The 24,245-nt window shown below is 36.5% G+C and overlaps 1 protein-coding gene across 1 annotated transcript; it reads left to right on the forward strand.

Moving 5' to 3' along the window:
- Positions 1-1,227: 1,227 nt before the first annotated feature.
- Positions 1,228-23,329, forward strand: PSMC6 (proteasome 26S subunit, ATPase 6). Its single transcript, XM_042943250.1, has 14 exons — positions 1,228-1,365; positions 2,602-2,681; positions 2,769-2,808; positions 3,059-3,111; positions 5,280-5,347; positions 5,581-5,695; positions 9,080-9,167; positions 10,981-11,042; positions 11,130-11,253; positions 11,849-11,910; positions 14,003-14,123; positions 14,254-14,334; positions 19,162-19,233; positions 22,830-23,329. The coding sequence occupies exons 1-14, from the start codon at positions 1,239-1,241 to the stop codon at positions 22,946-22,948; spliced, it is 1,212 nt and encodes a 403-aa protein (XP_042799184.1). The 5' UTR covers positions 1,228-1,238; the 3' UTR covers positions 22,949-23,329.
- The last annotated feature ends 916 nt before the right edge of the window (positions 23,330-24,245 follow it).

A 24,245-nucleotide genomic window follows, 5' to 3' on the forward strand; every position in this document is an offset into this window, starting at 1 on the left:
ATACAATACCCATAAGATTTTTTCCTAAGAAATTTGAAGACATCTTTTATGTGACTTTGGTAATTTAATTTGCATAAATTTGCACTTTATAGGTATATGTAGAACATACCTATTTAAACTCAAATATCCAGGACCACTGTATTAGATGAGATCAAATGGCATATATTTAGGGACTCTGACTGAGTCTATTGAATATAACAATAAATTCTCTCCAGGAACAATGCTAAGAAGAGGTGCAGCAATGGGGACCTGTTCTGCAAAAATTGAGGTCATTACTACCCTTAAAGTAAATAATTTAAAATCACTATTTAAAACACTATTGAGTGCTTACTGTGTGTCAGACATTGTGTTAATAGACACATATCTTATTTAATACTCATGATATCCCTACGAGACAGGTACAGTTATTACGCTCATTTTACAGAGATTTTTAAAGATTAAGTAATTTGCCCGAAAGCACAGAAATCTGAGTTCTGTCAGACTTTAAAAGCTCCTGACTCAGCCTACTTCAGCGTCTTCATTTTGTGCTCCGTTTCTCTATAGCCCACCCTCTTCCGGTCTCACTGGCCTCCTTTCTGTTCCTAGAAATGAGCCAAGCTCTTTTTTTACCTGAAGATCTTTGCACTTGCTGTTTCCTCTCTCTGAAAGTTTCTTCTCCAGTTTGTTGCATGGCTGGCTCCTTATCTCAGATGTTCTTCTAAATTAGTTCTCCTCACCTTACTGTATAACATCGCCATGTTTTATTTCCATCATAGTATTTATTACACTCTGAAATTATTTTTTCAGATCTTATCCTTAGTACCTCATTCACTGAATGAATGAATAAAATAGCCTACTCCTTCTGTTCCTGCAGGAACCGTGTTACCACCAATAGGCTATCTGTGTTATCCTGGTAGTCTATCCTGATACAGAGATCGCACATTGCCTACTTCACTGCCATCTCAGTGTATCACAAAGTCTTTGGTGGTTCCAGGAGAGCAGTGGTCTCACAATATCGAGGCCTCTCAGGGGACGAACAGACAACACCTTCCTGCTTTACCCAGCTCGACCTGCAGGGGACGGTGTCGCTGGAGGCCTCCTTCAGCGCACGCCGGCGCCCTAGGTGAACCGAGACGCAGAAGTGGGAGATGTGGAGTAGAGAGGCGGGGCCAAACGGAAGGGGCGTGGTCGCCCACGAATACGCCCCCCTCCCGGAGGCTTTCCGCCCTCGCCCCGCCCCTTTCCCCGCCCGGGCGGCCATGGCCATTCCCGGCATCCCCTATGAGCGACGGCTTCTCATCATGGCGGACCCTAGAGATAAGGCGCTTCAGGACTACCGCAAGAAGCTGCTGGAGCACAAGGAGATCGACGGCCGTCTCAAGGAGTGTGAGTGCATCTTTCTTAACATACAATCCTATGCCTGGACCTGCATGTGTCTCTCACAAAGCAGAGGCCCTTGGCCGAGCCCGGCAACCGAGCTCCGGGGGTAGGAAGGCCTCGGTCCAGGGACAAGGCGCTTTGTCATCCGGCCCTGAGGTTGGGAAGTACAGCCTCTTGAGCAGTAGAAATGGCCCACTCTGGTCCAGGTGACAGAGAGAACATCCCTATTTCTGAGATGGAAGTGGAAGAAGACTAGAGAAGGAATGGGAAAGAAGTGGGCCAGGGATGTTTGCCAGGTTGGGGTGCAAGAAGGGGGGTGTAGATGAGTCCTGGGACCCAGAACGGAGGCTTGAGTCATGGAAGCTCAAGCAAGAAGTGAGACTCGAGGTGATGGCTTGTTATTGGGGTGGAAAGCCGGAGCGGAGCCCATCGGTGGGACATAATAACCCTCCTCGTCTTTCCTCGTATTTTGAGTTGTACTCCATCAGGCACACAAGTTTCCCTTGCCTCCTGAACTAAAAGGGCGCTTGCGTATTTTCGTAGTGCACTTTCACTGAAAAGCCAGATGGTTTGATTAAATGAAGAAAGACCATAACCATATAATTCTGTGGGTCACTGCACCTGTTGACCTTATTTAGGGTGGAAAGCCATAGAGTATTAATCCGTGTAGGTGGCTGAAGAGATGAGGAAGGGTCTCTTTTATCATTTGGATTTGTAGTCGCAAATCCAAAAGTGTCAGTGTCAATATCTGTTAACAATGTAACAATGTTACGAATGTGCTTGAATAAGTATTGCCAATCAAGAAAATAAAAATATGGTGCTTTTAAACTGTAACATTTTGGGGAGCCTGGTTGGCTCAGTAGGTTAAGCCTCCAACTTTGTCTCAGGTCATGATCTCCTAGCTCGTGAGTTCGAGCCCCGCGTTGGCCTCTGTGCTGACAGCTCAGAGCCTGGAGCCTGCTTTGGATTCTGTTTCTCCCTCTGCCTTGCCCCTCCCCCCGCTCACACTCTCTGTCTCTCAAAAATGAATAAAAATTAAAAAAAAAAAAAACTGTAAGATTTCATTTTTAAAAATGTCCTCTGCAAATGGAATTATTTCTTTTGTGGTTTCAGTTAGTGGATATAAATTATATGTAAGGTGAAATAGACTGAAACAAACTTAAATAAATAAAGTAATACTTAGTGACTTAAACTCACTAAGATTATTGTTTAATTAAAAATGTTCAAATTATATTATTTCAGTAAGGGAACAATTAAAAGAACTTACCAAGCAGTATGAAAAGTCTGAAAATGATCTGAAGGCCCTACAAAGTGTTGGGCAGGTAGGTAATGGAGTTTGGGGTGTAGGGAGTGATGGTAATTTGTTTTTTTGTTATTGGCAAAAAGTAATGCTTTTTTTTCTTTCTCAGATTGTAGGTGAAGTACTTAAGCAACTAACTGAAGAAAAATGTAAGTGGATTGGACTGTTAAATAGTAAAGAAAAAAGAGTGGACTCTCCTTTCTCCCACCATGAACTTTTGAAATGCTTATTATTTTAATGACAGTAATGAAGGGAGATGATATTCTTGCCTAGACTTAAATTTTCTTTCAACTATTACCTTCTTGGAGGACAGGAATAAAACTCAACCTGCCATCAATGTGGATGTATTTATTTTTTACTTTCTATTTTTCAATTTGTCCTTTCATTCTCTTCCTCTAGTCATTGTTAAAGCCACAAATGGACCACGATATGTTGTGGGTTGTCGTCGACAGGTAACATTTTACATTTGTATAGTGCTTTATAATTGATAAAAGTGCTTTTGTATATATGTTATTTAATTCTTGAGGTAAGCAGGTCAGGCATTACGCCCGTAACTCCTAAAGGTGATGATTTGTCCAGATATAACTAACAAAACTTGATCTCAAACTATGGGCATTGACTCCTGGTATTCTCTACTTTCTACACTTATCACATTGTGTCAGTCAACTCTACATATTTAGAAATCTAAGAATTTTGGAACTGGAAAATATCTCAGGTCCATTTTATTTTAATGTCTTTTTTGAAGAGACTTAGACCTTATTAATTACTTATTACTTATGTCTTATATTTAAACATTCGGAAATGTTACTCAAAGACTTTGCTGTAGCCTGAGTTGATTTGGTGATTTGGTATGCCTTCATTTAGATTAGAATAGGCAAATTGAAATAACTGCCAATTTCATTTTCAGAATACATGTTGGCATTCAAAAATGCCAACAAATGGCTTTAAATAATTTAGTAGCCTCTGAGGCCAATTTATGTGCTATCCTATTCTTCAGGAAGGATCCTTAAAACATTCTTATAAATTCATTGAAAGAACTTTTTGTGAGTATTTGTCATATCAGGTTCATGTTTGAAAATATTGATACAACATGACTGTAGAGTAGAATATAACACAGGGACTAAATCTTATTCTTGCATTGTGCCTAGCATATAAATGGGAAGACATTTTCTAAATCAAAATATTAAATGTCTAGTCTGACAAAAGATTTTATGTCCCTTACAGGGCCTTCTGGATTCCAAGAGTTGGTATTTCTAAGATATTTCATGGTTGTATGAGGGCAAGAGTATTTGAAAACTGGAAAATCTTAGAAAAGCCTGAGTCTGTATTCTCTGTAGATATAAATGTTGAAATAGATTTACATTGATTTTTGTTCGGCTCTTTTTTTTAAGTACCTCACTTATTAGCAACTTTTTTTTTTTTTTTTAAGATTTTATTTTTAAGTAATCTCCACCCCCAAGGTGGGGCTCCAACTTTCAACCCTGAGAGCAAGAGTTGCATGCTCCACCCACTGAGCCAGCCAGGCGCCCCACTAGCAACTTTTTAAAGTTCAATCCATTATATTAAAACTAGTATTTTTGCCTATCTCCACTTCATTTTACTTGGCACTAAATCCTGAACTTAGAGTTCTTTGCAAAATCCTGTGAAAAGTAGTAATTTGTATTCTGAAATTGTATTGGCAAGTTGTTTTTTGAACTATCAAAAAGTAACTTAATTTTGGAAAGGTAACACCCTGAGTGTGAGGTGAATCTGTTGGATAGTCTCTATCTAATTCTAGCCAAATAAGTTACCCTGCCTAAGTATGCCAGTAAGTTGTTTAGTATGATTCAGCCTAATATATAATTTATGTAGCATGGTATCTGGCATGTGGCAAAAGCATGAATGATGGTTCTGGGGTTTTTTGTTTTTGTTTTTAGCATTTTAATAAAAACCTCTAAAGGGGTACAAAATGAGTATATTTCTCCTATAGTCAAGTAACATGTTCTTCCCCAAAGCTGTAGTTTTTAAGATAAATCTAAAGGGCATATTACCATATATAAATATATCAGAGTAACACCGTATACCTTAAACTTATATAGTGTTATATGACAAATTTATTTAATAAAAAATAAAATAGATTTTAAAAGAAAAAAATAAAGGGCACACCTTTAAAGTGCTTCCCTTTCCTTACCCCAAAATATTCACCTACAGATTTCTATATAAGTGCTTTGGTACAAATGTACCTATAGATTTCTGTATAAGTGCTTTGGTACAAATTGCCAAAGTCACTATATTATAGTGCCTGAATCAAAATAAACTATGAAAATAGCCTTTGGAAGTAAAATAAAAATATCCATTTTTTTCTTTAAAAGCAAGGCATTTTCCACCACAAACTTTGTATATTAGTGATTTCACATTTCACGCTGAGGTTGCATAAAGGGCATTATTTTTTTAAAGGAAGTAACTTTGAATTATTACTTTTACAAGCCCTTCTGTTGGCATGGTGTTTATAATCTAATATTAGTGTTCTCTCTGAAGACTGAAAGTGATTATGTGGCTTCTAAATATTGTGCTTTTTCTTTTTAAAGTAGTATTTCCCCTTTTAAGTGTTTATGTAACACTTTTTGTTTTATAAAATTAGCTTGACAAAAGTAAGCTGAAGCCAGGAACAAGAGTTGCTTTGGATATGACTACACTAACTATCATGAGGTAGGTTTCTTATTCTACCTTTTCCTTTCACAGAGAGAAGTTTTTATGCATAGTATATGCTTCTTGAGATCACTGAATATTTTGCCACTTTTTCCCTTTTACTAATTTCTAATTAATGTAAACACATTTTTATAAGATCATCTATAGATGCTTACATAAGCAAGTAATTTATACTCTGTAGGCTGAGAGAAAATACATCTTGTGAAAGAAAAATACACACCTTATCATTTTAGATATTTGCCAAGAGAGGTGGATCCACTGGTCTACAACATGTCTCATGAGGACCCTGGGAATGTTTCATATTCTGAGATTGGAGGACTATCAGAACAGATTCGGGAATTGAGAGAGGTGGGTAGTGGACGCTTTGGTCTCTGAACTTATTAACAAATAGTACTGGTTTTATGATACCCAAAGGGAGAAAGAAAATGAAAGATTACTTTGTCCAAATAGTGGTTACTGAATATTATACATTTAATATTCTTGCTGAGAGAAAAATAGCACTGAATTTCTAGCTCTGAAAATTATAGGTATTAAAAAAAATTATAGGTTTTGTTGATTTGGAGATAATTTGGTGTTGGAAAAACTCTGCTCTTTTTGTGACCAAAAAAAAAAAAAAAAAAAAAACCTAATAATTGATATAAATCCAATGCCCATGCTATCTGTGGTTTTGATTATCCTAGGTTGCTGGGATCAGAGCATATATAGATAACGTGTGTAATACAGTTTTTCCCGTAACCCTACTAATAATTAGCTTCCCATCCTTAAAGTCAGTTACCTGTACCTTAAATACATTTTTTTAAGATGTCAAAACAATTTTTTTAAAGTAATCTCCATACCCAATGTGGGGCTTGAATTCAAAACCCCGAGACAAAGAGTCTCATGCTCCACAAACTGAGCCAGCCAGGCTTCCTGTACCTTAAACATGTTATTTTGATAAAGCTGTTTGCTGCCATTTAAGAAAAATATTGGCCTTAGGGTGACATAACCCTTTTAAGCTCTTCGGATCAAATCAGGATTGCCTTGCTTCATGGCACAGATGGCTTTTTTGTTTGTTTGTTTGTTTGTTTGTTTGTTTTGAGAGGGGAGGGACAGAGAAAGAGAAGAATCCCAAGCAGGCTCTGCTCTGTCAGCACAGAGCCTGACACAGAGCTCGATCTCATGGACCTCGAGATCATGACCTGAGGCATCAAGATTCGGACACTTAACTGACTGAGTCACCGAGGTGCCCCACAGATAACTTCTTAACAATTCTCTTTAAAATTTTTTTTTAATGTTTATTTATTTTTGAGAGAGAGAGACAGAGAATAGGAGAGGGGCAGAGAGAGGGAGACACAGAATCTGAAGCAGGCTCCAGGCTCTGAGCTGTTAGCACAGAGCCTGATGGGGGCTTGAACCCACGAACTGTGAGATCATGACCCGAGCTGAAGTCAGATGCTTAACTGACTGAGCCACCCAAGCACCCCTTAACAATTCTCTTTAAAAGCAAATTACATTGTCCCATTGGTTTCATCCTAATTTATGATGGCAATATGTAGGAATGAATGAGGATAGTTGGTATAGCTTACATCATCTGATTTAAGCCTTAAGCCAGTAGTTTTCAGATATCAGCATATTAAGTTTTCTGGAACTCTTATTAAAGATACAGATTCCTAGGCCCTCTGCATGATATTGATGCAGTAGATTGGGGGTGGAACTCAAGAATTAGCATTTAAGCATTCCAGGTGACTATGAAAGCAAATTATTCTCCTCCTCTTCCTCCTCCTTCTCCTCCTTCTTCTTCCTTATTTTTAAAAAAATGTGTATTTATTTTTGAGACAGAGGGAGAGACAGATCATGAGCAAGGGAGGGGCAGAGAGAGGGAGAGAGAGAATCTGAAGCAGGCTCCAGGCTCTGCGCTGTTACCACAGAGCCGGATGCAGGAGTTGAACCCATGAACCATGGGATCATGACCTGAGCCAAAGTCGGACACAACCAACTGAGCCACCCAGGCTCCCTGAATCCAAATTATTTTTGACCATACTTGAGGAAGCACTAGCCTAATTCTAAATAAAAGTCTATTCTTCTCACTTTGTGGTTAATGAAAGGGCAACAGGAAGAGCAAGTGCTTCATGGAACTATGAAATCTTGTCTTTGACAGTGATTTGCTACATCAGCCATAGGAGTAGAAAGAATGTCTCTCTGTCTCTCTCATACAAAAACATACACATACATAATCCACAAAACATGCACATGTGGTACTTTTCCATCTGCAGACACTAAGAATATGGATTCTTACACTTTTTGCTTAGTCACACCTCATGAACACAACTATTCAGTAGAAGCTTATGTCTCAAGTTACTGGTACTATAAAGAGTTTAAGCTGGGCATCAAACCCTCAATTATTCTCCAGCTTTCTTTCCTTAAATCAGTCTTAGTAGGATATTGAGAGCAGACTATATGGTTCTTTTTTTAAAAAATTAATTTATTTACTTTTCTAATCTCTATACCTGTCATGGAGATTGAACTCATGACCCTGAGATCAAGAGTCACGTGCTGTCCCAACTGAGCCAGCTAGGCGGCCTTAATATATGGTTCCTTTAAGGCTGCTATGACAAAATGACAACATGTGAAAATTTTTTATGCCTTTTCCCCTAATTGCCGTTCTAACTTACTAAATTTCTTCATTTCATAATTATTTTGTGTTGCATTCCCAAATGCAAAATAATATAGATCTTTTTTGCTTACCTCATTTTTTTTGTAGTATGATTTTTCATTGAGGCGTGATTTACATTCAGTAAAATGCACAGTATTTTTTTGTGAAGTTTATTTATTTTGAGAGAGAGCAGCAGCGTGCATGTGTGAGCAAGAGAGGGACAGGGAAGGAGGGAGAGAATCCCAGGCAGGCCCTGCACTGTCAGCTGCAGAGCTTGATGCAGGGCTCTAACTCACGAACAGTGAAATCACGACCTGAGCTGAAACCAAAGTTGGACGTTTAACTGACTGAGCCACCCATGTGCCCCTGCAGATGTTTTGAAAAGTTTATTTATTTATTTTGAGACAGAGCATGTATACGCACGCACATGAGTTGGGGAGGGGCAGAGAGAGAAGCCTAAGCAGGCTGTGCGCAGACAGCTGGATCGAACTCACGAACTGTGAGAACATGACCTGACCCAAAATCAAGAGTTGGACGCTTACTGACCGAGCCACCCATGTGCCCCTAAAATGCACATACTTTTTAAGTATATAATTCAAATGTGTTTTGACAAATTATGTCTGTGTAACCATCTCTTTCGTTAAGTGTGTAGTTTGTTAACATAACTACTACAGGCTTTTAAATTGATTTTTACATAAAAATTTTTTCTTAAATCTACCTGAAGAAGAATCTCTAATACAAATATCTTTATAGGGGTTCCTGGGTGGTTCAGTTAATTAAGCATCTCACTTTTGATTTTGGCTCAGATCATGATCTCAGTTTGTGAGATCAAGTCTCAAATCAGGCTCTGCACTGACAGTGTGAGCCTGCTTGGAATTCTCTCTACCTCTCTCTCTCTGCCCCTCCCACACATGTACATGTTCCCTCTCTCTCAAAATAAATAAATAAACTTAAAAAAATAGCTTTACATAGCATAGAATTCTAGATCTATTATGAATTACAATATGTACACCTAATTGTGCTGATATTTTACTTGAAGTATTTTAAAGTTCATCAAAATCTTTACTGACTTTTTAAGAAACATGCAACTTCTTTTCTAGGTGATAGAATTACCTCTTACAAACCCAGAATTATTCCAGCGTGTGGGAATAATACCTCCAAAAGGCTGTTTGTTATATGGACCACCAGGTTAGTGTTGAATTATGTCTGACCTAGTAATAAATGAATGAATGAATACTTACTTTTTTAAGTAAGGTGAAAATTTAAAGTGAGCTATTACAACCTCCATTCTATTCATAGTGGGGAAGGTATAGGAGATGTGTGTCTGCTGTTCTCTCAGGTGTGCTTAGTCTTCTTGTGCCTCATAGGATATGCATCTTAACATGCTGTATGATTCTAGTGCATTGGTCCTGTGTGGTTCACAGACCTCTGGCTGTTCCCGAGACACTTTCAAGGAGTCTGCAAGGTCAGACCTTACTTTGATAATACTAAGACATTAGTTGCCATTTTCACAGTGTTTACTTCTGCGCTGGTGATGCAAAAACGATGTGGGTAAAATTGCTCATGCCATAGCATGAATCAGTTAAGTCAGTGGCATGAAGTGGTACTATTAGTCATTGTGTTATTGACTGCTCACACTTGTAGTATGAAACAAAACAAAAATAGGAGTTTTACTTTAACATGTCCTTATCGAAGCAGTAAAAATTATTTTTATTAAATCCTGATCTTTGAATAATGTTTTGTATCCTATGTGATGAAGTGGAAAATCTGTGCAAAGCACTTTTGTTGCGTAATGGATAGAGTAGTTATGTCTAGGAAAAGCACTTGTGCAGTTATGTGAGTTGCCAGCTGAATTAGCTGCTTTTCATGGAATATAATTAAAATATTTTTTTTTTACTGTTCATTTTTTTTTGAGAGACAGAACAAGCAGAAGTGGGGGAGAGAGGGAGGGAGACACAGAATCTGAAGCAGTCTCTAGGCTCTGAGCTGTCAGCACAGAGCCCGATGTGGGGCTCAAACTCATGAACCATGAGATCATGACCTGAGCCAAAGTCAGACGCTTAACTGACTGAGCCACCCAGGAGCCCCTGGAATATAATTTTTTTTTTAATGTTTATTTTTGTGTGAGAGAGGGAGAGAGGGAGAGCGGGGGAAGGGCAGAAATAGAGGGGGACAGAGGATATGAAGCAGACTTTACACAGACAACAAAGAGCTTGATGCAGAATTTGAACTCACGTACCGAGATCATGACTCGAGCCGAAGTTGGCCGCTTAACTGACTGAGCCACCCAGGCACCCCTCATGGAATATCATTTTGTCTTTCAAACATGATTTACAGACATTTCTGTCATTGTCAGGCTGGTTATTGGTTATTCAGACTGGTCATTGCTTATCTGGCAAACATTTTTTCAAAAATGAATTAAGTTAGCCTGTTATGTTAAAACAACTAACACTGTCTGTAACCAGTGAGAAAAAGTTGAGCTTTCAACCAAAATTAGTTTTTGAAAACTTATATCTGACAACTTTCTAATGCTAATACTTAGGAGATGAGATGGGTGATATTCACAAATGTGAGTTTTAAATACTTGTATATTAAAAAATGCCAACATGTGGAAGATTTTCATAACTCACTGAACCAATAGTTTCCAAATAAGCAATATTTGATGTTACAATATGCATAGGTAAAAGATCCATTCATTATGCAGGATAGACCAATGGATTATCAGGTAACATAAAAGGCTTCTATTGTAGTGCCTGTAAATAGGGGTTGAGATGTTTTTGAATATAGGTATTCAGTATGCTTAGAATTACAAGAGATGTTTTGAATAAAATTTAAAATTTTAATATTGAGAGTAGAAGTGCTTTAGAATTTTAAATGGAAATTCTCTTTAGGATTTAGCATTCATTTTGCAAAATTTACTATCTGAAGGATAACATTCTTAAAAGGCTTTTGAGAATTTGTTTTGCTTTCCATCTATTTAGGACTTCTTTTGTCATTTTAGGTACAGGAAAAACACTTTTGGCAAGAGCTGTTGCTAGCCAGCTGGACTGCAATTTCTTAAAGGTAAAGGAAAGATTCTTTTTGTAGCTGTTGAGATTAAATTTTATTTGAATTGTTTTATGTTTACCTTAATGTTTTTTCCTTAATCAGGTTGTATCTAGTTCTATTGTAGACAAGTACATTGGTGAAAGTGCTCGTTTGATCAGAGAAATGTTTAATTATGCCAGGGATCATCAACCATGCATCATTTTTATGGATGAAATAGATGCTATTGGTAAGAATAACACTTTTTAAAATTTATTTTAAACTTTTCTTGAAAGTGTTGGAAAATTTTTAAAAAATGAAAGGAATTCCTCTTCCTGCCCCCACCAGCTTTACCTCTAATTGTAATTTGTATGAAGTAGCAAAATGAATTGACTCTTACTTTAAATTCTTTTTTTTTTTTAATTTTTTTTTTTAATGTTTTTATTTATTTTTGAAGGAGAGAGAGAGAGAGAGAGCATGAGCAGGGGAGGAGCAGAGAGAGGGAGACATAGAATTTGAAGCAGGCTCCAGGCTCTAAGCTGTCAGCACAGAGCCCCATGCAGGGCTCGAACTCACGAACTATGAGATGATGACCTGAGCCGAAGTCGGATGCTTAACCGACTGAGCCACCCAGGCACTCCTAAAAAGAATTCTTAAAGAAGTTTAATTTTGACATTGACAAAATGAGACATGTCATACCAAAATCAATTCTAACTTTGTCAGTATGATTTTTACTATTTAATTCTTAATCTTCATGTTTTTAACTCCAGACATTATCATTCTTTTGTTAAATGATGATTGTAGAGGAAGAGAGTAATCCATGATTTTCCATATCATTATTTTAGGTGGTCGTCGGTTTTCTGAGGGTACTTCAGCTGATAGAGAGATTCAGAGAACTTTAATGGAGGTAATACTTGGTAAAGGTTTAAAAAGAAGCCTGTATGTATATATGAAAACATGGGTATTGGAAGGGCAAAATATGTACAATTGTTTAAATGAAGAACACACTTAAGTATGAAATTTGAAAATTTGATCTGGAATAAACACATTTCTCTACCACAATCTCTAGTAAGAAAATATCCACCAGAAAATAATAGGGGTATCTACAAAATTCCATTTGATGTACAGGTATATAATTCCATGTATTTTGAACAGACCAACCATTTAGATGTTTAAATTTTTTTTAAATGTTTATTTACTTTTGAGAGAGAGGACAGAGTGCGAGCCGGAGAGGGGCAGAGAGAGAGGGAGACACAGAATTTGAAGCAGGCTCCAGGCTCTAAGCTGTCAGCACAGAGCCCAATGTGGGGCTTGAACTCATGAACTGAGATCATGAAGTCGGGCGCTTAACCGGCTAAGCCACCCAGGTGCCCCAACCATTCAGATACTTAAATTGTATATTGTTCTTCTGATAATTCACATTCTGTGAACACGATCTTGTGCTAGTTTTGTTAAGATGTGTTATGAGAAATGGACATATTAAAACTGGTGGCAATAAATGAGTTATGAATGCGGCTGCTCTAAAAATCACTAATACTTTCTTCTCTTGCTTTATTGCTGAGAATAAGAAGAAACTAAAATAGTTTTGATAACTGAAGAAGATGGATGATGGAATATTAGAACGTACATATAGCCTTTCCCCACTCCAAATTCTGTGAAAGCGATGGCAAGATCCCAAACACATTTTTCAACGTCTACAAAGACAAGCTAGGTAGCATAGGTAATACAGTGCCAAATTCTACCTCAGTAGGAGTATTTGAAAATTGCTTTTTGTAAATTATAATGATCTGCTTAGAATATATACAGTATTTTCAAGTTAGTAATAGATTCTCTTAGAAACCTTAAATTGAGGTATTTTAAGACAACACAGATGCTAGTCTTATTCAGGTAACTGATGTGTTGTTAGCTAACAGATATTTTGGAAAAGAAATAGACATATTGTTAAGCTAGCTATATTTAAAAAAATTTTTCTTAATGTTTATTTATTTTTGAGACAGAACATGAGCAGAAGGGCAGAGAGAGGGAGACACAGAATTCAAAGCAAGCTCCAGCCTCTGAGCTATCAGCACAGAGCCCAATGTGGGGCTCAAACCCACAAACCACAAGATCATGACCTGAGCCGAAGTCGGATGCTTAACCAATTGAGCCACCCAGACGCCTCATGCTAGCTGTATTTTATTATTTAAAAAAAATTTTTTTTAAATGTATGTTTATTTTTGAGAGAGAGAGAGAGAGGGACAGAATGTGAGTGGAGGAGGGATAGAGAGAGGGAGACAGAATCCGAAGCAGGCTCCAGGCTCTTAGTTTTCACCACAGAGCCCAACATGGGGCTCGAACTCGTGAGCTATGAGATCATGACCTGAGCCAAAGCCGGATGTTTAACCGACTGAGCCACCCACGTGCCCCCATGCTAGCTGTATTTTAAAGAGTTTGTTGAATGCAGTTAGGTGTTTCAATATTTATTCAAAAAACCTTTTAGGAATTGAAGTATGTTTAGTGTCTCAGTATTTCTATATATAGTAGAATTATTTAAAAGTTATTTAATAGATTTATTATCAGACTTATAGAAATGTCATTGTATCTGCTTATCTGAATGTAAATTTATGTTTGGCTAACTTAAGACATACATTAGATTTTATTAATAGTGTTTATTTTTAAAAGGAACTATGAAAACAATTTGAATATTGGAAATTAGATCCACATAGTTTAGTTTTTTAACTCTTGACTAGATGGAAGCCTTCAGATTTATTAAACCTTTTTGATAGCTATAACAAGGTACATAATTAAATAGTCTGTCTTGGAACTATGAGGCTAGAAAACATGCTTTTATAAGAGAAAGAAAAGATACTCCATCAAATGGTCATTCTGAAGATTGCATACTATCTGTAGACAATATATTTTATGGTATTAGACACGTAAAAGTTGTGTATGGTTTAGTTTTTAATGGTTGGGATGTTTTATAAAAGTCTGTCAATGATTTTTGTTTATAAATGTATTAGTTACTGAATCAAATGGATGGATTTGATACTCTACATAGAGTTAAAATGATCATGGCTACAAACAGACCGGATACACTGGATCCTGCTTTGCTTCGTCCAGGAAGATTAGATAGAAAAATACGTGAGTTAAAATTCTTTACCTGCTGTCTGTTCTCTTTGTCTATGCCCATTTCTCTTTCCATATCTCTTTCTCATTCCCTACTTTAAAAAACCTGACTGCAAAAGAATTTATTTTAATTTTTTATTTTCAGATATTGATTTACCAAATGAACAAGCAAGATTAGATATATTGAAAATCCATGCAGGTCCCATTACAAAGCATGGTGAAATAGGTAAGGAAATAACCTATTTTATGTATATTTACATTTGGTAAGTGAAGCAAACTGCTATTGGATATTGCTGATAATCTACCAAATCTGGTCTTAAATTCAGCAAATGTCTTAAAAACAGCTAATATTTGTTGAGCATCAACTTTATGCTAGGAATTATTCTAAGTGCTGGGGATGTAACAGTGAACAAAACATGACAAATTCCTACCATGTAGACATTCTTGTCAGGAAAGACAAAGTCAGTAAAATATTTGGTATATTAGACGGTGATATGTGCTATGGATAAATATAAAGCAAGAAAAGGGAAATAGGTAATGTGAGGAGCCAGAATGAATATTTACATTTTTTAAAATGTATGTTTATTTATTTTTAATGTTTATTTATTTGAGAGAGAGAGAGACCGAGAGCAGCGTGAGCAGGGGAGGGGCAGTGAGAGAGGGAGAAAGAATCTGAAGCAGGCTTCAGGCTCTGAGCTGTCAGCACAGAGCCTGATATAGGGCTCAAAGTCACAAGCTGTGAAATGGTGACCTGAACTGAAGTCGAGCACTCAACTGACTGAGCCACCCAGGTACCCCATAATGTATATTTATTTTTGAGAGAGTGCAAGTGGGGAAGGGGCAGTGTGAGGGTAGGGGGCGGGTACAGGGTCCGAAGCGGGCTCTGCGCTGACAGCAGACAGCTCGATATGGGGCTTGAACCCATGAACTATGAGATCATGACCTGAGCCAAAGTCGGACACTTAACCAACTGAGCTACCCATGCGCCCATGATTATATACATTTATGTATTTATTTTTAACTTTTTAAAAAATTTATTATTGAGAGAGAGACACAGAATGTGAGCAGGGGAGGGCAGAGAGAGGGGGAGACACAGAATTTGAAGCAGGCTCCAGGCTCTGAGCTATCAGCACAGAGCCCCATGCGGGTGTTGAACCCACAAACTATGAGATCATGACCTGAGCTGAAATCAGATGCTTAACCGACTGAGCCACCCAGGGGCCCCTATATACCTTTTTAAATGGAGGTGGAGAGGAGGAAGCAGAGGAAAGCCTAACCAAGAAAGTGATTTTCAACCAATGACCTAAAAAGGTGAAGGAACTAGGTATAGATATTTAAGGGAAAATCAAGCAGAGGGAACAGCAAGAGGAAGAACTTGAGGCAGGTATATGACTGGAACATTCCAGGAGTAGCAAAGAGGCCAGGGTGTCTGTGGCAGTGTAATCGGGATAGTAGTAGCAAGTGAAATCATAGAAATAATGGGAATCAAATTGCATAGAGCCTTATTGAGGCCATTGTGTAAGAACTTTGGCTTTTATTTTATTTTTGTCATTGGAAGATTGTGAGCAGAGGAATGCTATGATCTTACGTTTGTTATTTTAACTTTGTAATGTAAAAATTAGAAATACATAGAAGTGGAGATAAGAGTATAATGAACTTGTAACCCTAGGTACTCATCACCTACCCAGCTTTAATAATTAATAACTCTTGGCAAATCTTGTTTCATCTGTGATCTCTTCCACCTCTTCTTACCTTCCTTCTGGATTTTTAAAAAGCAAGTCTCAGGCATTATATCATATCATCTGTAAATATTTTATAATTGACTTATGTTAAATAAGATCATTCTGGTTGCACACAGAAGGGCAAAGACAGAAACAAGAGGATAAGTTAGGAGGATATTTGGATAATCCAGGCACAAGATGGTGGTGTGGTCTCAGGTGGTAGCAAAGTCTTACAATAATGAGATTCTGGACATATTTTGAAAATAGAAGTGACAGGGCTTGCTAATGAATCAGTTATGGGGTGTAAGGTAACGAGAAGAACCAGGAAGACTTAGGTTTTTGACTCATGCAACTGGAAAGATGGAGTTGTCATCATTTAAAATGGGGGAGACTGGAAAGATTAGGTTTTAAAGGGAGAATAAAGAATTTGATTCTGAATATATTAAATCTGAGATACCAATTAGAGATCGAAATAAAGACGTTGCTTGGTAATTCTATATGCATGAATAGTTTATTGGGATGGTGTATTCTGGAGATATAATTGTGGATAATAACAGCATAAAATTTTTTTTGAAGTCTTGAGATGAGATTTCTAAGGAAGTAAATGTAGATAGAGAAGATGTTCAAAAACTGAGCTGAGGGGTGCCTGGGTGGCTCAGTTGGTTGAGTGTTTGGCTTTTGCTCAGGTCATGATCTCACGGTTTGTGAGTTCAAGCACCACATCAGGCTGGCTGCTGTCTGCACAGAGCCTGCTTCAGATCCTCTATCCCCTTCTCTCTGCCCCTCCCCTGCTCATGCTCTCTCTCTCTCAAAAATAAAGAAACATTTAAAAAAAAAAAAAAACTGAGCTAATTCCAATTTTAAGAAACTGAGATGAAGACCATCAAAGGAGACTGAGAAGGTACAGTCATAGAGGGAAGTTAAACCAGGAGCTGGTGATGTCTTGGAAGATAAATGAAGAAATTGATACAAGGAGGGAGTAATTCCCTGTTAAATGCTGACAGTGAGTCAGATAAAAAGAGTTCTGAGAATGGATCTTTGGATTTACTATGTGGAGGTAATTGGTGACCTTATCAAAGCAATTTGTTTGGAGTGGTGAGAGAGAGAGAGCCTACCTCAAATGAGTTTCAAGGAGATTGTACAGAGAGGCATCGTTTTTAGACATTTGTTTCAAGGAATTCTGCAGCAAAGAGAGAAGAAATGTAGCTGTAGTGGAAATGGAGGTGAATGAAAATTTGGGAGAGTTTATTTAAGATGGAAGAATTTACAACACTTTTTTAGTGCTTAATGCAAATAATCTAGGAGAGAGAGAAATTGATAATGCACTTTCCTTGAAGAGAGGTTGGCCCTGTCTGTGAGCATAGACTTGTCATTTGTGAGGATAGGAGGGAAGGCAGAATAAATAGATACTGATGATGGCAGTATCTGAAATATGGCAGAAACTTACAAAATTTTTCTTCTGAATGCATTTATTTTCTCAGTGAAATAGGAAGCAAGTTCAGAGCGAAGATGGGGAAGTATTGCTAGACATTTGAGGACAGAGAAAAAGTTAAAAAGTAGTTAGCTACGATAGTGAGAGAGTGGACTCTAGGATGGAGGTCAGCAAACCAATGATATGGGCCAAATTCTATCTGATGCCTCTTTTTGTAAATAAAGTTTTATTGTAACACAACCACTCCCAATTGTTTATATATTGTCTATGACTGGTTTTCCACTGCGTTAGCAGAAATGCATAGTTTTGACAGAGACCATATGGCCTGCAAAGCCTAAAATATTTACTTTCTGGCCCATTACAGAAAATTTGCTGACCCCTGGACTAGGGGATTCTAGTATAATCTATATAAACCAGGGAGCTTTATAGACCCTTAGAAGTTAATGGTCCAGAAATAGTTACAAATAGTTGATTATTGCCTCTCACCAACTTTCTCATTGCTTAAGTAAATACAGTTTTGAGCTAGAAAGACTGAGCTTAACTAGGGATGCCAATGTATAGGTTTCTTCAATACTGAGCTCTTGCTAGGTACCAGATACTATGCTAACCTTGGGAATCCCTGCTCTCAGGAAGGTTATATGAACTTGAACCTGAGGGAAAATTAATTAATGAGTATCTATCTAATCTCAAAAAGAGACTGACCTACTCTAGATTGCCTGGCAAAGGGTGTCTCATCAGAATTACATTGTAGTAGCTCATGCTGTCTCTTATTTCTGTCCTTATTCTATATCAAGTCCACAACTGCTGTTCCAAACCAACAGCTCTTCATTTCAAGTCTGTCATGTGGTTAAGAAGATCACTTAACCATTACTATTACCATAGATCTGATACCTCACCACTTGGAGCTTGCACAGACACCAGAAAAGCTAGCCATTTAAAATGGTTATATAAAAATATATGAGGGGCGCCTGGGTGGCTCACTTGGTTAGGCATCTGATTTCAGCTCAGGTCATGATCTCGTGGTTTATGGGTTCAAGCCCCACGTCAGGCTCTGTGCTGACAGCTCAGAGCCTGGAGCCTGCTTCAGATTCTGTGTCTCCTTCTCTCTCTGCCCCTCCCCTACTTGTGCTCTGTCTCTCTCTCTCTCTCTCAAAAAAAACATTAAAAAATGGTTTTTAAATACGATAAAAATGTGAAAATTATTTCTGATATTTGTTTTTGGTATATTTTATATTAATGTGACTAAATTCCATTGTGGTTACAGTTGATTTTGAATATCTTAGGTTTATTCAAATTAAAGATTTGGTTATAGTTTTTTTTTTAATTTTATGTTAATTTTTATTATTTATTTTTTTGAGAAAGAGAGAGAGATAGAGAGCAAGCAGGGGAGGGGCAGAGAGAGAGGGAGACACAGAATCCAAAGCAAGCTCCAAGTTCTGAGCTGTCAGCACAGAGCCCAGTGTGGGGCTCTGACTCACGAACCATGAGATCATGATCTGGGTCAGAGTCAGACACTTAACTGACTGAGCCACCCAGGTGCCCTGGTTGCAGTTTTTCTAAGATTCCTGGCTTGACAGATATCTTAAGTTCACATGTGCATAATTGTTTCATTGCATAGAAACAGGTTAAGATGCTTTCAGATCTTGATGCTATTTCTTGGTTTTAAAATGTCAAAAGCATGTTTATTTCTGCTTGGTGCTGGTTTACTTAATAGAAGTATAATTTTTGGTAGTTAATATTGTGGAGGACTTGCTAAATATTTTGGAGGAATGTCAACAGAGATGATGCCTAGCTGGTCAAATTCAAAGCAAGGTCTGCAGTTAAATTTTCTATATAGGCATAAATCAAGAAAAAGCCTAAATTTTTTTAAAACTAATTTCCAGTATTTTTTCCTAAACAGATTATGAAGCAATTGTGAAGCTTTCAGATGGCTTTAATGGAGCAGACCTGAGAAATGTTTGTACTGAAGCAGGTATGTGTTTAAAGTACAGTTTTTATTATTGATGTTGATTTATTTAATTTGCTAAAAATGTGTTTGGATTTGTCCAAAAGAAGAGCCTGGGCTTTGCGAGGATTTAGGTACTTGTTTTTTTTGCGGGGGGTGAGGGAGGGGGAACTGATTCCAGGAAGCAGGAGAGAACAGGAAAGTGCAATGGAAAGAGGTAAAGCTATTGTAAGGGTGCATCATTGACGTAGCTGCTGTAGACAGGTGGGATTTGATTTGATGACATCTCAGACAAACATACAGAATGGCTGATCTATGGGAGACTGGAGCATTTATTTACCAGCTGTCATCCCCCACTAGATGATAATTTACCCTTGGGGATGTTAACTCCTTTATACTTCTAGATGCCTTAGACCAGAATGTGGTAAGACTTGCATGTGATAGCATACTGGCCCCCTGAAGTAAGTCTGAGACTGTACAGAAGTGTCTGCCACAACTGTGGCTGAAATTAGACTGTGCTAGCACCAGAAGTATCTGCTGCAAAGTGGATAACTTGTTTTCTGATACTAGTCTTAGCAATAAGCTTTGTAAGATTGATTTATGAATTTTGTGATCATGCAACTGTATAAAATGTAATAGTTTTTTAATACAGATTTCTCTATGGATTGTGTGATCCTGTTTTTAAAAATTTTATTTCTGGTATCAGGTGGCATTAAAACCATACATAGAGCCATTTAGTTTTTGTCCTCCACACAGAATCTTAAAATTAAAAAAAATTAATTTTTACCCTAGTTTTTATAGTTACTGACTTTCCTAGGTTGCGGGTGAACAGTTTTTTTTTTTTTTTTTTTTTTTTAAGTATTACAATATGTCATTTCCTCTTGTTTTCATATCACCTTTAGCATTTCTTATAAATTTAACAGTTTAAAGAGGCTGCTCAGATATGGCTTCTCCATAGCAGTATCTTCATGGGTATATGGTGACTCAGTACCTGGATCAGAAATCTGCAGGTTTAGAAACTCAGTACAGATCAGAGTAAATCATGCTCACAAAGACCTCCTAATAAACAAAACACATTAAGTGGTAAACTTGGATGTAGCTTGAACTACTTAGAATAATTTATGACAGTGTCTTTCCAAAATCTACACTGGACCAAATTATTAGAATATTGCTTTGATGAAATTGGAATCTAAACAAAAGCAATGTCATAATCCTAAAGGTTCGCACCATCAAATTATATTTGTTTTTTGCTTTTTTTTTTCAGTTTTATCAACAAATAATTGACATATATCACTGCATAAGTTTAGGTTGGACAGCATGATAGTTTGGTTTACATATATTATGCAATGATTTCCACAATAAGTTCAGCTAACATTTATCTTCTCATATAGATTCAGTTAGAAAAAAGGAAAAATATTTTCTCCTGTGATAAGAACTCTTAGGATTTACTCTCTTAACTTTCTTATATATCATATAGCAATGTTAGCTATAGTCCTTATGTTGTACATTACATCCTTAGTACTTACTTATCTTACAACTAGAAATTTGTATACTTCACATATTGTAAAAACATTTTAGGCTGGGGTGCCTGGCTGACTGAGTTGGTAGAACATGTGATTATTGACTTCAGGGTGGTAAGTTCAAGCCTCATGTTGGGCATAGAGCTTACTTAAAACAAAACAAAACAAAAAAATGATTTTAGCTATTTCCAGTAAAGAGCTATAACTTTGGTATAGATTACAATCTTAGCTTTTTAAATGGCCTGGGGTGTTCATATTTGGAGACACTAAAATTCTTTGGTTTTCTTATTATCAGACTTTAAGCCTTTTTTGTTAACATCTTTCTGCAATGTAGAATAAACTTGATTCAGTTATAGTTGTCTTTTCCATTCACATCCTGAGATTAGCCTTTTTGGATTGGAATGTAACTCAGGCTCAGCCATTCACTAAATAATGGTTTGGAAACAGTCATATGCACAAAGTTTGGAAAAATAAGTAGTCTTCAAAACAGGTTTTATTTTATTATTTTATTTTATTTTGTTTTGTTTATTTTTATTTATATCTTATTTTATTTTTATTTTATTTCATTTTAAAGTTTATTTATTTATTTTGAGAGACACAGAGAGAGCTGGGGAGGGCAGAGAGAGGGGAAGGGAGGGAGAGAGAGAATCCCAAACAGCCTTTGCACTGTCAGCACAGAGCCCAAGCCCAATTCAGGGGTCAATCCCATGAACCGTGAGATCATAACCTGAGCCAAAATCAAGAGTCGGACGCTTAGCCAACTGAGCCACCCAGGCACCTCCGAAACAGGTTTTAAAAAACTTCAATATTAAAAACTAGAAATTTCCATTCACCTGATTTCTGAGTACAACATAGAATGGCTATTTCCAAGACTAGGTAGAAATCTTGGAAGATAGAAAATAACCCTTGAAATCTTCTATTGCACTCATTTTACATAAATGAAAATATAAGCAGATCTTCAATGAAAATATTAGTACATAGTGATAACTTACCAGCTTTAGCTTATCATGAAATTGGGATTGTCTCAAAATCTTGGACCCATATCCATGTCAAGTAGTATTTGACAAGTAACTTATCATTAACTTGAAAAAGTTGAATTGTGATACTTGAGTGTGAAATTCATATAAAATATCAATTTGTACATAAAAAAGGTAAATTTTAATTATGTGGTTATTGTCACTGATTTTTGATAAAGCCCAATGTTGACTTTGTTTAATTCCTATTCTTTAAGCTTTTGATTATTAAGAAGGAAAGGCTATCAAAATTACTGAAGGTGTTTTGTGTTTTCCCACATTATACACGTGTTCCCTCCTTCCAGGCAATTGTTGTCTGTAGAGTTAAGAAACCACAGCTTAAGATGTGTATGTTTTATTGATAGTAGGGCTTTATTTTGCTTTTTCGGAATGTCATTAGATACAGGGACTGTGTGAGTTAGATTTTAAATATCCAGATAGTTTTCTCATTGTTGTCTTGCTTTTGGTTTGGAAAATAATACTCAATATCGCTAAGCAAATTAATTGAACAATGATGGTTGTTTTTAATAAATTAGAACTATTGTCTCAGAAGTAGTAAATCTACGGGCAACTGGCTGGCTCAGTCAGTGGAGTGTGTGACTCGATCTTGGGGTCATGAGTTCAAGCCCCATAATGGGGTAGTGTTTACTTCCAAAATAAATCTAGGCTCCTTCACATTTACTCCACAGAATTAAATTACTTAATTTTCCTGAAAAAAAATTTTTTTATTGTTTTTTATTGAGATAACAATTGTCAAATATTTCAGATATACAACATAATTATTTGATATATATATTGTAAATGATCACTACAATAAATCTAGTTAATATCTGTCACCACATATAGTAAACAAGGTATTTTTTTCTTTGATGAGAACTTTTAAGATCTACTCTCAGCAATTTCAAATATAGACTACAGTATTATTAAGTATAGTCACCATGCTGTATATTGCATCCTCAGGATTTATTTTATCCTTAGAAGTTTGTGCCTTTTGACTACCTTCACCGATTTCGCCCACTCCCTCTTAGTTTTCTTACAATAAATTATTTACATGTTATATATAGCAGTCATGTTGTTCTGTTCTCCACAGGTATGTTTGCAATTCGTGCTGATCATGATTTTGTAGTACAGGAAGACTTCATGAAAGCAGTCAGAAAAGTGGCTGATTCTAAGAAGCTAGAGTCTAAATTGGACTACAAACCTGTGTAATTTACTGGAAGGTTTTTGATGACTGCATGACAGATCCTGGCTTAATGTAAAAATAAAGTTAAGGAAAATAATGTATGTATTGGCAATGATCTCATTAAAAGCATATGAATAAAAATATGTATGGATAACACTGTAAAAATTAGTAATTGAGTAATTCTACTTTTAAGATTGGTACAGAAGAAATTTGTATGTTTGTTAATATTGCATTTATTGCAGCAAAAGTTATGACTATGTTGAAGCTTTTCGTATTTGCTGTGTGACCATTTTTGTAAAACATTGAAAGTAGTTTGAAATCGTAGTATGAGAGCATTTCTTATGACTTATATCATTTGTTTTCCTCATTTTAAAAAGTTGAATAAAATCTGTTTTAGTTCTCCTACATATATTTTTGTCTTTTTAAAGATTACATTTATGATGGTCCTTTTAGTAAATTATTTAATAATAAAAATGAATTCTATTTAGATTACAGGCTTTTGAATTTTAAAACCGTACACACACTCAGTGTTCCTAACAGCGTCTTGTTATATAAAGCATAGATGTGTATATCTATATTGATAATGGAAGGTCTTTATTCACTCTTCACCTATGATTAGACTGTATGATAGCTAATTGAAATAGTACATGCATGTCCATAACCATTTTTTAGATTGATTAAAAGTAGTATTTGCTAACAAATGTGACTTGGTTTTCTTGATTTATGTGAGATGATAGTTCCCTTTTCAGAATATTAAGGTGTGGACCCTCTTCCCAGAAAAAGTCAGATGTACATACACACAATTTTGCATACACTAAAATTTAAGGAGATTTATTATTTCCCAAACTCACCCATTGGCTCTGTAGGTATCTATGGATACTAAGCTAAGAGTGTTTGATGTAGGGGATGTTGATGTCAGAAATGTTCAAAGCAGAAGTTCTGTTACCTACACACAATTCTTATATCATGTGGACTTAAAGCTTTAACAGATTAAAATAGGAAATTGTTGGCGTCACCTGAGATTATCTTATTAAAGGTGCTGTTTAAACAAAAACAACTTGACTTCACTTTTCATAAACACTAAAGAATGTGCGATATATGACTTGGATAATTATACAATCATTTTTCAAATTAAAAAGTTACTTGCAGAGTATTGTATGTCTTTTTATAACTTTAAAAGGTAGAGAATAGTTTACAGTGATAGAGAAAATGGAGCACTCAAACTAGCCGTCTAATACTCAAGTTATTGAATGGTTCTATTTCTATATATGTTGGTAGTGTGTTTGATAAATATGACAATATAAAAATAATAGTATGTTTGTC

Source organism: Panthera leo, chromosome B3 (genome assembly GCF_018350215.1).
Source record: "Panthera leo isolate Ple1 chromosome B3, P.leo_Ple1_pat1.1, whole genome shotgun sequence".
Lineage (NCBI taxonomy): Eukaryota > Metazoa > Chordata > Mammalia > Carnivora > Felidae > Panthera > Panthera leo.

Excerpts from the sequence above, each read along its gene's own strand:
- PSMC6 (XM_042943250.1), top strand. The coding sequence starts at position 1,239 with ATGGCCATTCCCGGCATCCCCTATGAGCGACGGCTTCTCATCATGGCG. Across the intron at positions 1,366-2,601 it reads CGACGGCCGTCTCAAGGAGT|TAAGGGAACAATTAAAAGAA; the intron begins GTGAGTGCATCT and ends ATATTATTTCAG. Across the intron at positions 11,911-14,002 it reads TTCAGAGAACTTTAATGGAG|TTACTGAATCAAATGGATGG; the intron begins GTAATACTTGGT and ends TAAATGTATTAG.